General features: G+C 36.9%; 1 protein-coding gene across 2 annotated transcripts in view; it reads right to left on the bottom strand.

Moving 5' to 3' along the window:
* Fbxo11 (F-box protein 11) overlaps positions 1-14,356 on the bottom strand; it is an 81,775-nt gene that overhangs the window by 21,546 nt on the left and 45,873 nt on the right. The window contains exons 2-4 of one of the 2 annotated variants that reach the window (XM_063229001.1): positions 2,254-2,381; positions 1,841-1,922; positions 1,141-1,285 (exon numbers count right to left, since the gene is read on the bottom strand). In XM_063229001.1, the coding sequence (XP_063085071.1) occupies positions 1,141-1,285; positions 1,841-1,922; positions 2,254-2,381 (355 nt within the window). The remainder of the gene's footprint in view (positions 1-1,140; positions 1,286-1,840; positions 1,923-2,253; positions 2,382-14,356) is intronic. The other variant, XM_063229004.1, reaches the window with a different exon arrangement.

Raw genomic sequence — 14,356 nt, 5'->3', positions numbered from 1 at the left:
GGTTTTTCAGAACAGGGTCTTGCTATGAAGTTCAGGCTGGTCTTGAACTCGTGGAGGTTCTCCTGCCTCAGTCTCCTGACTGCTGAGATTACAGGTATAGATTCTCTATGCCTGGCTTGGCATACAGTCTCAATATATGTACTATTAGCAGTTTAGAATATTTCCTTCCATCCCTTTTATGTAATGATACTCATTTGCATAATTATTTAGCTTATTGAATTTTATACCCTGCTCTTTTCTTTACAATATAGCATTTTTTCTGTTTTATTAAAAAAACTTCTTTAGGCTGGGTATAATTCAATGGTACAGCACTTGCTTTACAAGCCCTGGATTTGACTCTAGCATTGTGACATCCCCTACTTTCCAAAAACACTTCTAATAAAAATCACTATTAGAGACTGTCTTCAATCCTCAAATTAGACATCCTTCCTATTAACTATACTGTCTGGAAAAAATCAAAAAGATTGTAGAAGTAAAATTACTGGGCCAAAGGGAATGTGTATTTTAAGTTGTGCATAAAATACCAGGTTTAGGCTGGATATGGTGGCATATACTTGTAATCCCAGCACTCAGGAGGCTGAGGCAGAAGGATCACTACAAGTTCAAGGCCAGGCTGGGCTACAAAGTGAGCTCAAGGCCAGCCTGAACTGCATAGTGAGACCATGTCTCAAAAAAGGCAAAAAACAAACAACCCCCCAACCCAGGCTTAATTTGTTAGCTATTTTAAATTACACTTAACTTTTTCTACAAAACAAATGAAAACATTTTTTATAACCTCTCAGTTACTAAAGATAAATACTACAAAAAATATTTCACTTCCTACTTTATAAATACTGTCTGGACTCAACCCACATTTGTGGCAAACAGGTAACTTGGAATTCAAAGCATTTTAATCTTGTTCTACTTATTTGTAACTACCAACTACCAAGTCATACTTCATTTTTTTTTTTTTTTTTGTCTTTTTCGTTTTTATCGGTACCAGGGATCGAACTCACGACTGCCTGCTTGCAAGGCAGGTGCTTATGCCACTGAGCTAAATCCCCAGCCCCCCCAAGTCATACTTCAACACCCTTACTATAGTCAGCATTTTGGGCTACAAATCATATACCTTAAAGTAATATGGAATTGGTTTTCACTTACCACAAAATTGGGTCATTAGCAAGTTCACTAAAGCGTTTACACACACAAGCTGCTCTACAAAGATCCTGCTCCAGCAAATAAGAGAAGATTTTTAGAACAACTTCATCTGGTAGTTTTTCCTGAAGATACTGTTCAGCAGGTGCTGCTAAAATAAAAGAGATTAACAAACAGAACGTAAACAACTTATTTAACATGTTAGTAATGACTTTCTCGTTACTTAAACAACAATGTTTTTATTTTATTTAATGAGCTTTTATTTTTTGATGGCAATCATTCTATAAGAAGCAATTAATTTTCAAAGATAATATACATTTTGACTTAAGTATCTTTCTTTTAGGTGTGTGTTATCTGAAAAACCTTTTCAACTTTTTTAATAAGGTAAAGAGGGGAGAGATCAGAGTTTTAATGTATATTTAATGTTACTTTGTCAATCTCAAATGTAATGCTCAAATACATCTAATTTAATTTCCTGGTATTAAACAAGTTTTTGTTTTTTGTCTTTTTAAGACAGGGTTTCACTCTGCAGTTCAAGCTGGCCTGGAGCTCACTTTGAAGCCCAGGCTGGTCTTGAACTTGCAATGATCCTCCTGCTTCACAGCCTCCCAAGTGCTGGGATTACAGGCATGCGCCACCACGCCCGGCATCAAACAAGTTTTTAAAATTTTTTATCCCATTCCCTGAATATTCCCATAGGAAATACCTGATAAATCTTGCGATTTTCCAGATACTCTTGCACGTTTTGCTCGATGACCAAAGTTTTCGGTAGTTGAAGTTGAGGCGCCCTTCAAAATTAACAACAACAACAACAGCAACAACAACAAAAATATAGTCAGATGTGGCAGTGCAGGCCTGTTATCTCAGCTTTTAGGGTAGATGAGGCAGGAGGATAGCAAGTAAATTCAGTTATCTTGGGCATCTTAGTGATACCCTGTCTCAAAATAAAATAAAGAGGCTGGGGATACAGTTCAGCACTTTGTGAGTTCAATGTCTAGTATCATCAGCAAGTAAGTAAATACTTTTATCACACATCATTACTTTCTAAAAAAATGACAACTTTTCTGTTTCTTAAAAATGCTTTCATTTATTGTACAAAAAAAATTGCAATTAACTTACTTCCATATTGCTCTTTGCAGGACACGCTGTTCTCTTCGGCAAAAGAGTTTTTCTGCGAAGTTGGTAAGGACTGTTTTGTGCACCAGGACCTGATTCTTCTGCAACCATATCTGCAGGTACATCATCATCTGTTATAAACCGAAACAATGAGAAAAGTGTCAACCACTTCTTATAAAACATCTATGGATGTTGTAAACTTTCTTAAAATTTCAAATCTGGAGTAAGAGGGAAGAAATACAACTAAACTGTAGCAAACTAAATACCATAGGAAAGAAATCTAAGATTTCTACAAAATTGAAGAGATTAAAAAGAGAAACCAAGAATAAACCCTTGGTGTTAGACTAGAACTGGAAATATCAGAGATACAGTATAAACAAATGGTTTCCAAACACAGAGACAAGTATTTGGATCTGTATGGACACGTGTGCTCACATTCCCTACTTTTCTTCACTGACAAAGACTGAGAGCAATGAACATGGGCAAAGCAATGAGCATGACCTGCAAATGGACCCTGGCTTCTGAATAACATTTTCTATAAAAGGAGAAATAGTTGGAGAAATGGCTGACTCCAGGGCTGGGGGAGGCATGTGCAAAACACTGAATACTTTGTAGCACAAATTAAGAAAGTGCTCAAAGGGGCAGCCCACTTTCTAGGCTCCCTTCTGTCCTGCTCAGACAGAAGCTTTCTTTCTTCCAATAAATTCTTCTTACTCTTTCTTTTTTTGTCTTTTTCCTTTTAATCGGTACTGGGGATTGAACTCACGACTGCCTGCTTTCAAGGCAGGCGCTTATGCCGCTGAGCTGAATCCCCAGCCCCTATTCTTCTTACTCTTAAAAGAAGAAAAAAGAAAGTGCTCAAAGAACAGTGAAGACATGACAGAAGAACATACTAGTCAGGTTAAAAACACACTTGGCAAAATTATGCTGAAGTATAAAAATAAGTGAAAGTAAAAGGATTACCCATAAAATAACTACTAAAACATCTGTTAACATAAATAAATGAGTGCATTCGAAGTCTCAAGATGAACAAGATTTTTAAAGTTACTCCCCTTTTTGCAAAATATTTTCAAAAGGAAAAAGGAACAGTAACTCTACAGTAGAGATGCCATTCACACAGGGTCTTTCAGCCAAGAGCTCCAAGTGAACACCATCATTAATAGGCAAACTGAAATTGTGTGCCACCTTAGAGTGTACATAAATCACAGCCCTTCTATGCTTATTCCTGACAAAGACGCATAGTCTGAATTGAATCACGAAGAAACATTAAAATCAAATGTTTTAATTTGTTCTATAAAATAAAATTATCTAACTATCAAAGTTTCAAAATCATGAAAGGCAAGGAAGGTCTGAGGAACTGAAGGTGTCTGGGATCAGGGGAGATATTAAGGAGATGTAACAGCTGTATGTAACATGTGGTACTGAACTGCAGTTTTGCAGAAAGGATGCTATTCAGAAAACTAGTGAAACTGGAATGGGACCTAGAGATTACAAGATAAATCAGTATTAATATTCCAATTTTAATAGTTATAGTATGGTTGTTGTGAAACTTCTTTCATGGCTGGAGACATGGCTCAGCGGCACAAGAACCTGTCTGGCAAGTCCGAGGTTATGAGTTCTACCTCCAGTACTGAAAGAAAAAAAAAAAAAAAAAAAAGATACAGGAACCAAACTCAAGACCTCATGCTTGCCAGGCAGATATTCGTGACACTGAACCATATCCCCAGCCCAAGAGGAACTTTTTTTGTAGGAAGCATATACTGAAGTATTAGGATGTGACAGGGTAACATGCTAACATCTCTTAAAAGGTTTGGAGGAGGACGGACATGACATGGTGACACATTCCTGTAATCCCACCACTCTGGAGGCTGAGGCAGGAGGATCACTGGGAGTTTGAAGCTAGCTTGGGCTACCAAGTGAGTTCAAGACCTGTGTGAAGTGCAGTGATACACTATCTCAAGAAAGACCAAAAAGAAAAAGAAAAAGAAAAAAAAAAAGAAAGAAAAGAAAAAAGCCTAGGGAAATATTGTTTTATTCTTTTAACTATTCTGTATGTTTGCTCTTTTTCAATACCTAGCATATTGAGCCAGGTGTGCTAATACATATTTGGAATACCAGAACTTGGTAGGCGGAGGCAGGAGGATTGTGAATTGAAGGTCAGCTTGGGATACATAGTAAGACATTTTTCAAAAAACCAACCAAGACAAACCTAAAAAAAAAAAAACCTAGTAAGTTATACACACACATACATCTTTTGCAGATTGAGCTATAAGAGCCAAACAACAGATTTTTTTCCCCACAGTTTCACAGAAAGATTTGTTTGTAGCATAAATCTAACTTTAGCATATGATTGATTTTTCTTTAAATTTTCACTTTAAAAAAACATGTGAGTTCAAGTTCAAACATATGAGTTACCATGGGTTACGTGATGAATTCAAGGATAGCCTGGACTACACAGTGAGATCCTATCTCAAAACAAACAAGCAAACAGGGTGTGGTGTGCTGTGGTGTGGTGGTGTGGCAGCACAGGCTTGTAATTCCAGCACTTGGGAGGCTGAGGCAGGAAGGAGTTTGAGGCCAGCCTAGACTACATAGCAAGACCTTGTCTCAACACCAGCACCCATTTTCGAACTGCCAGCATCGTTACTCTATGGGAACATCATTAAGTAAATTAGGGTTACTTGAATGCAAGCTCTGTGATATGATGACAGTTAATCCAAGGCAACTACTAACTGACTAACAGGTGGGCAGCATATTCAGTTGGACATGCCGGACAAATGAATGATTTACAACTTGAGACAGCTGAATGGTGTAAAATATTATACTATTCAGAAAGGCATGCAATTGAAAACTTATGATCTGTTTAGTTCACGAATATTTTACTTAGTATTTTTGGACTACAGTTTCCCTTTAATAGCTAAAACTATGAAAAACCAAACTGCAGGTAAAGGTAGAGGACTACTATAGTCGTTTATAACCAGCAGGCTGCTGAAAGGATCTGAGTAACATATGCAAAATCCTCAGCAATGTGTCTTGGTCATATTCAATGTTCAATAAGTATTCTAGATATTATTTCAGATATTCTAGATATTCATTAAATCATTTATTTATTATTACTGGAAATCAAACTCAGGACCTTGCACTTGCCAGGCAGGCATTGTACCACTGAACTATATATCCTTGGTGCCAGATATTCTTTTAAACATTACTTTCAAATGAAACTTGGACAACTAAGTTTTCTATGTACTGCACTGGAGTCAGAAAATGTAGCCTGTATGATACAGATGCTTACGTATTCATAGAGTCATGTTTCTGTGGTCCAATATACGGTCAACTTCTATAAATGTTCCATGTATGCTTAAAAAAAAAAAATCTATTTTTTTTTTTTTTTTTTGAGACAGGGTTTTGCTATGCAGTTCAGGCTGGCTTTGAATTCACCTTGTAGCCCAGGCTGACCCTGAACTAGCAACAATACTCCTGCCTCAGCCTACGGAGTACTGGGATTACAGGCATGTGTCACCCTACTTTTTAGAGCACAGTTTAACATATGTAGAGCACAGTTTAACATATGTAAAAGTCAAGTTTTTAAACTGTGTTATTCAAATAGTCTACACCTTTCCTTTTGTTGGGCATGGTGATCTGATTTCTGTTGCCTTCTGAAAAAAAAGTGTTAACACTTCCCATGATGTCTCTAGGTAGTCTATTTTTAGCTTGTAAGCGTACATTTTTTTTTTTTTTTGGATACAGGGCCCGTCTGTAGCCTAGTGTAGTCTCAAACTCATGATGATACTCCTGCCTCAGCCTCCTGAGTGCTGGGATTGCAGGCATGTACTACTACAGCCAGCTGTTTCACAGGGTTTTAAAATGTTATTTGGACACACAGATTCAAGATTATTTCTTCCTGGTAAAAGATTTTACATATCATTATATAATTGCCTTTCTGTAATTATGCTTTTTGCCTTAAAAATTTGTTTTTGTCTGGTAACAGTATTTTGCCTTTTTTGGATAAAAGGACTTTCAGATCAGCTTTTTGTTTTGTTTTGTCTTAGCCAAGCAGTTTTTTCAGTTCTGTATTTTTTCAACACTCTACTTCTGTATAATTTACCTTTTAGATTTGGTTCTTCTTAATCATTTTGTGTTAGATGATCTTTCTTTTTCAACCAAGGCTATCTATCTAATCTGAAACAACATATTTGGTGCCCATTTCTGTGTGTGAATTTCTAAAAATGAACATGATTCTCTTTTTTAAATTGGCTTGTTATGACATTATTCTTATTTTCTTCTTTTGTCTCTTCACTTACTTTACATTTCTAGACTCATGTGCCTGGGCTCTTTGTAAGTTCTATTTTGCAAAGTCCCAAGGGCACATGTCCTATTCCCATATGCACACTAAAATTCTACCCAGATCCCAAAGGATATACTCTATACTGGAGATCAAAAGGCCCTTGTGCTTTCACAGAATAGCACCAGATCCCATTTACTTTTCTGACTTCTCTCATTTCTGATACTTGTGAATTTAATCTTCTTTCCTTCCTCAGAATTTAGTTACACATTTTGTTTTAATACACTTTCAGTGTTTCTGCATATAGAGATAACGTATCTATCAGCTTGGTCTGCCATGCTGCCAGTCAATTTCTGTAGTACTCAAAGGCACATTCTCAAACTTTTATCCTATACATCTCCTTTCCCCACTGAGCTTCACCTGTTTATCACTGATACCCACCCCATCCCATCAGTGAGTTCTTTCTGCCTCACCATCAACACAGCAAATATTAACAATGAAAGGCAACAGGAATGAGAAGGTATGTTGGCTAGTTCAATTGGAACTTTAAATTTACAGTAAACAAATGCAAGAAGCTACATGATTTGAAATGTGTACCACAGAATCATTAATGTCTCATTTATAAATATTGCCCTATTACAAAGCATTCAAAGCTCAATTCTAAAAGTACATTATTACATTCTCTGCTGAGGTAAGGAATCTGTGCTAAAGTTACCTATAGTTCTCATAACTAATTACCATCGACTATTCTGAGAAGCAGGTACATTGCCAAAAGATACATAAGGAAAGACCATCTGGCTACTATTGTGATAAGATGCAAAGGAGAAAGCTTAAAAACAAAATTCTAGTCATTGCTGTTCTCTTCCTCTTCTAACTCTGTGGAAGTGAACATGTACCACATATTTCTTACTATCATTCTTTAGTTGCCTTATGTTTTGTTTACACTGGTTCTGTCATATCCTAACAAAATCAAGTTGAGATCAAAGGTCTTTCTCTATAGTCTTCTTTAGTGTTTAGCTCTATGCCCAGTAAGAAATCACTAAGTGTCATTCAGGTTTTTCCAAAAGCCATTATTAGTAGGGAGCTGTGATGAACCTATTGTCCTATTTCTGCAAAGAAAATAAAGTCAGACAGGTACTGCCTGAATTTCTGTCTCCAAATCCACAAACTCATTTACACATGTGCTTATTATTTTTGGTTCCCTCCTCAAATTATGGAGAAGTTTTCTCCAAGATAGACCTGGTACACAAATTGACACCATGAATAAGGCCAATACCAATGATCCACAGCAGCTGTCAAACTGGCTCCAATTCAAGGACTATGAAACCATGAAGGATTACAGTTTTCTGCTAATAAGAAGTCTAAAACAAGATCTCAAAATAATTTTTCAATTTTTAGCTTACGTATCTAATTGTAAAATTACAATAGTTACACGTTAAGTTGTAACCCTAGACTAGTAAAAAATAACTCCCAATATGACCAATGTTCAAGTTACAACTTATAGAAACCCAATTTTCAGAAGAAATGTTCCACCCCATGTATGTCAGCAGAAAATGTGATCCATTTATGTAATCTGAACTTTTCTATTTTTAAAAAATTTTTTTTTGTCTTTTTCGTTTTTATCAGTACCAGGGATTGAACTCATGACTTCCTGCTTGCAAGGCAGGCGCTTATGCTGCTGAGCTAAATAAATCCCCAGCCCCATCTGAACTTTTCTAGTAACTACATAAAAACAAAACACATTTCAGTGTTTACATAAAACTTTAATAAGATGTTTTACATTTTTTCATAGTCTTTCTCTCTCTTTTTTTGGAGACAGAATATTGCTATGTAGTTCAGGCTGCCCTTGAACTCAGTATGTAGTCCAAGTTGGCTTCAAATTCACGGTGATCCTCCTGCCCCAGTTTCCTGAGTGCTGGGATTACAGGTGTGTGCCAATGTGCCTGGCTCACACTTTTTCTCTGAAATCATACTTCAATCCAGACTAGCCATATGTTAAGTGCTCCACATCTACACACGCTATAGGGTTACCCTAACTGCACAAAGTAATCATCTATGTCTATACATGCCACATACATATTTTTCATTAAAATTTCACCAGTTAAAGGATGTTACTACTGTGAAACTAAGTTTTTTTCAAGTCAATCTGTATCCACCTTTATTAAAGATACTTTTCATAAAAAATCATGGTATTTCAGGCAGGCATAGACATACAGCCGTTAACAGTTGTACAACAACTTTCAAATTCCCTTCTTGGATGGATGTCCAAAAATTAGAAAGCCACTATAAAATCCAATGAAGTCATCATTTGATGCCCTGAATAGGGCAAGATGATACAGGGAGGATCAAAATTACACTGTTAGCATGTTATTTAACAACTTTTCACAAACTGACCATGATTTTCAGGCAATGAAATGAAAATGGCAGACAGAATTATCAACATGAAGATTCACAATCTAGAAAGGACGTCTTTGCTCCTGTGGGACACCACTCAATGTCACTGGCATCAGACTGCCTGATATACTGGTAACATCAATTTTGGGGAACCAGGTCCCAGTAGGTCTTTGGGCTTAAGGGAGGTAAGCCTATGCTGATGGCAGAGAAGGAACGATAACATAAAAATGAGCCAGGAGTTTCCCCATTCCATAGGCATCTGTGCCATGGTGGCCACATGTGTCAATGTCAGGGAATCACTCTTCCTGAGAGCTAGGAAGTCTCTCAAAACTAGCAAGGAAAAATGTTTTCCCCACATCAATACAGTGGAGACACTGTATTACTGACATGTGCTCCTTCCCCTACAACAACCATGAATGTTCTGTGTGCTAACAACATAGCTTAAAAAAAGTAAAACAAAATTCTGTATTTTTATAAAAAAAATAGTATTTCAAACTATATAGTCACCAGTAGTTCGTTATCAAACATGGACACACTTCTTCTGGCATGCCCAGCATCTCCTGCTGTGTGTGCGGGTGTGTTCTGGCCTCCCCATTTTCTGCAGGTTATTCCCATCCTTGCTGGCAGGCGCCTTTCCTTGTGGGCATGTTCTTTCCCTTCGTTGCAGGGCCTTTTCAGGCTTGAGCTCTAACTTTGGAGGAGCAGGTTAACAGACAACCTGCAGATCCCTGTGGCTTTCCTTTGCTGTGGCTTTTATCTTCTCCCAACCTCTCTCTTGGGAATGGTGGTGATGGCGGTGAGACACAGATGGTCGAGTGGGAGGCAGTGGTGCACGGCTTTGGTCTGTCCAGTGGTCTCTTCTCACTCCTCTTCATATTGCTCCAATACCATGCAATTTTAAAAGAACTGTAAACCAGGTGCTGTGGTGCATGCCTATAATCCCAGGTCTCGGGAAACTGAGGCAGGGGGACTGCTGCAAATTTGAGGTCAGCCTGAACTACATAGCAAGACCCTGCCTCCAAAAAAGGGTATACATATACATAACATCAAAATGTATAATTTTTAACTTTTTAGATTTTACCACAAATACTATAAATTCTTTAAATACACTAGAATCTTCCATATTAACATGAACCACAGGGTAAGTAAAGGCTCCTAGTGAAGATGCTTTTTAAAAAGTAAAAAACTGTTTGGGAAATCTTTAGTATTAAATAGCACTGAAAATTTATACCAGTTTAAAAATTTTTTTTTGTATCAGGGATTGAACTCAAGATCTCATGCTTACCAGGTAGGTGCTTATAATGCTGAGCTAAATCTCTGGCCCAGTTTAAAATTTTAAAAAAGAAAATTTATTTTAGAATTCAAGTAAGAATCTTGTGTCTCTTCACTCTGAGGCTAGCAGAATATCTTGATTTTAACATATGTTTTTAGCTATCTTAAAGATCTGCAAAAACTATACTACTGATTGGCTTCAATTTAAAGTCTATGCATTTATGTTATAAACTAACAAAATTAGAGAACAGTTTATACAATTTAACATACACTCCTACACACACATTCCAAAGTTACTTACCCATAAATACAGATCATACTGGAAACCCAAGCAAATCTATGCTATAACAACTGTGTCTTTAGAAACAGCTCCCAGTCTCACTGTGCACAGAACCACACTTGACAACTGTTTCTAACACAGTTGGGAATGATCACAGCTTTTCTCCAATTAAAACAATTTATGAATAAACTGAACTCAGGACAAAATTTAAGTATTCTTTAAACATTTTATTTAAAACTTAAATTAAGGTAGGGAAGGTAAAAGTAAATCAGTATTTAGAACTTGTTTTTTAAAAGCCTGACTTGCTGTATTCAGATGCTTCTGGTATTTTATAGTTACACATTAGAAAAAATTAATTATCCAGGATATTGGTACGTTACACTTTCATAAATATATTCAAGTATATACACATCTACACATTTGGCTGTACTATGTAGCTAAGGTCAAATACTGCTGCTATTATTAAACCTCTAAACTTAAGATTTTACCTTGGAAACAATAAATAGCTGTTGAAGGGTTTCAGAAAATAAAATGATATATTTTAACTTGTTTTAGGAAGATCAATCAACAACTAAAATCACCTGCAAATGGACAGCACTGGTGGTGAAGACCAGCTATGAAGCTAGGGCAGCAGTACACAGAGAGACTAAGGGGACTTGAACTGTGGTAATAAAAAGAAACAAATCTGAGATGTATTTATAAAGCAAAGTCCATAAAATTTGATGACGACACACAGGTGGGATAGAGAAAAGGTTGGAGTCAAGGAATAACCTTGATTTGGGGGTGGGTGTTGTGGCGCATGCCTGTAATCCCAGTCAGCAGTCAGGAAACCAAGGCAGGAGGATTGTAGCAAGTTTGAGGCCAATCTGGGCTACAAAATGAGTTCAAGGTCAGCTTGCACTACAAGGTGAGACTTTGTCTCAAAAAAGAAAGAAAGAAAGAAAGATTTGGGCAATCTAGCGGATAGTGGAGCCATGTACCTAAGGCAAGGAGCTCTATAGGCTAAGAACAAGAGAATGAAAAGAAATCAATTAAGGTTTAGATTTTGAGTTTTAAAGGATCTGTGGACATTCACGTAGAGATGCTCAACATAAACCTAAATATAATGGTGCCTTGGTTCACTAACTCATTTCTCTCCATGATTCTGGTTGCCAGTCAAACTGGATGAGAATTGAATTAAATTTCACTATCATGTTAATACTGAACCTAACATTGAATCTGATTTGGTTCTTGTCCAATTTGGTTTGCAACCAGAACTGCAGAAAGAACCAAGTTTGTGAACCAAGTTACCACTTACATCGATCTCAGGCTAGTGTCCTCTGGTTGGAGACAAAAATTACAAAACTCTGTCACTCTGAAAACACATTACAGTAGGAACAAAATAGTCAAAAAGCATAGATCATCATCACTTACACATGGCACAATTTTGATATTTCATGCAAGATGTGCCATCAGAAAGTCATAAATCATAAAATGATTTATATCAATGTCAAAATTATCAATACTGCATGTAAAAAGTCTGTGCATCCCAGAACTGACAAAATTTCACAGCTTCAGCTCGATGAAAAATAAAATCTCTGAATTTTTTCACAACTACTAATTTAAGGGTTAACTCCCTTGGAAATAGCTTATTTTTATTCTATTTTTTTTGTACCAGGGATCAAACTCACAACCTAAGTGCTTACGATGCTGAGCTAAATCCCCGGCCCTTATTATTATTATTATTATTTTTTTTTGTCTTTTTTCTCTTTTTATTGGTACCGGGGATTGAACTCACGAACGCCTGCTTGCCAGGCAGGTGCTTATGCCGCTGAGCTAAATCCTCAGCCCCAATCCCCGGCCCTTATTTTTATTCTTTTCTAATATATGTAACATTCTGCTACCCCAAAGACATCCACCCCCCATGGCTTTCGGAAAAAGGAGTGTAAAATAGTCTCTTTCTAAAATGGCACATTAGCCAGGCATGGTGGTGCATGCCTGTAATCTCATCCCTCAGGAGGTTGAGGCAGGAGGATCACTGTGAGATCAAGGCCAGCGTGAGCTAGAGTGAAACCCTGTCACAGAAAAACCAAAACCAAACAACTCCCCCAAGATAGTAACACCATTCCTCAAGTTAAACATTTAGAAATTCTTTTATTTTCACATTTGTTCATACAGTTTTGCATATTCATTATTTCCTAAGTGTCAAAGTTCATGAGTACAACATTCTTTTCTATTTCAGTGAATAAGAAAAAGTTATTTATTTAGATACCAGGAATCAAACTCACGACCTTGTACTTGCCACGCAGGCACCGTGCTGCTGAGTTATATCCCTTGCTGAAAAAGTTATTTTTAAAGTTAGTAACTCTCATCAATTTTAAATATTTCCAACTTTAACCCATATTAACCTTTGTTAATTACACTAAGAAACAACTATTTATTGAAAGAATGAATGAGTGAAAGAAAGAAAAGAAAAAGAGAGGTGCACTAGACGGTGTGGGGAGGCACGAGGTCTTACAATTCTTTTTCTTTGTCTCACAGTTAAAACTGTAACTGCCTGGACTGCAATGTGATTTCTAGTAATATTTTTACAGAACAACAGGAAAGATGTGTAGTCAGTTTTATTGATGGGCACTCAAGACCTACTGAAATGATAAAGGTTAGAAACCTAGGAGAAAGTAGTGAAACTTTAAAGCCACTCTATGTAAAATGTTATTTTTCACTATACAGTAATTTGGGTGTCTTTAATGTTTATTACATAATCAGTACAAATGCTGGCAACAGTGACTGTAGGTGAAACAATTGGATCATTACCAACACAGTGTCCTGGCCGTTTGCTGGAAATGTGTTATGTACAGGCACTACTGTTACAAGTGTTTTACACTGCGTGCACTCAGTGAGTCCTCCCATTAGCTCTGAGGAACACCTTATGCTTCCTGTTTCACAGTGAGGAAACCAGGTACAGAAGGTTAAGTAATTTGCTCACAACATTCAGCAGCAAAGACACAATCTGAACTCAAGACTGTCAAGCTCCAGAGCTTCACACACTTTTCTTCTGAGACACGGTTCCACTGGCCTAGACCTTGTGCTCCTTCTGCCTCAGCCTCCCAAGAGTGCTGGGATCACAGGCAAGTGCCACCACACCTAGCTATAAATTCCTTAACCTCACTCCTGATTTGCAGTTCATAAATGGAGACATGGTACCTACCTAATAAAATTACTGCAATGATTAAGTAATAGCAGCAATATACTACCTGGCAGAGAAAACATGCTAATGTTAGCCATTATTATAACAGACAGAACAATGAAAATTAGGAAACTGCACATAAAATGTTTCAAATCCCAGCTAGAAGCTTTAAAAATTGTATTTAATTTAATCTTCTAAACACTCTCCAGGGCAGAAGTAATGTCATTTTATAAAATACTACTCATGATAGGTATTTAAGATGGTTCTTGAAAAGCAAAAAAACAGTATTAAGTAAAGAACAAAACAAAAACCCACTGTGTCCCTTAAAGCACAGGTAGTCATTGTGGAAGACTATAAAATTATTTCAGGCTGGGCATGGAGGCGCATGCCTATAATTCCAGCACTTTGGAGGCTGAAGCAGAAGGATCACTTTGAGTATGAGGCCAGCCTGACCACATAGTGAGTTCGAGGGCAGTCTGAACTACGTAACAAAAACCTGTATCCAAAACAAAAACAAGCCTGTGAGTTTTAAAGTATGCATCTTTTTTTCTAATACAGAAGTATATTCACTTAGAAAATCTGAACAAGAAAACAAAATAATTCAAAATCTTATCAATCACTAATAATATTTAAAAATTTCTAGTTTTCGCTATTAATTATTTAACTTAAAACTAGGTACTGGGTGCCTAGCCACTTTCTGCCCCCTCCCCCG

This window comes from Cavia porcellus, unplaced genomic scaffold, assembly GCF_034190915.1.
Source record: "Cavia porcellus strain 051 isolate PalLab524CR breed Dunkin Hartley unplaced genomic scaffold, mCavPor4.1 scaffold_1, whole genome shotgun sequence".
NCBI lineage: Eukaryota > Metazoa > Chordata > Mammalia > Rodentia > Caviidae > Cavia > Cavia porcellus.
Note: the sequence above shows the minus strand (reverse complement) of the source record. Positions and strands in the feature narration are given on the sequence as shown.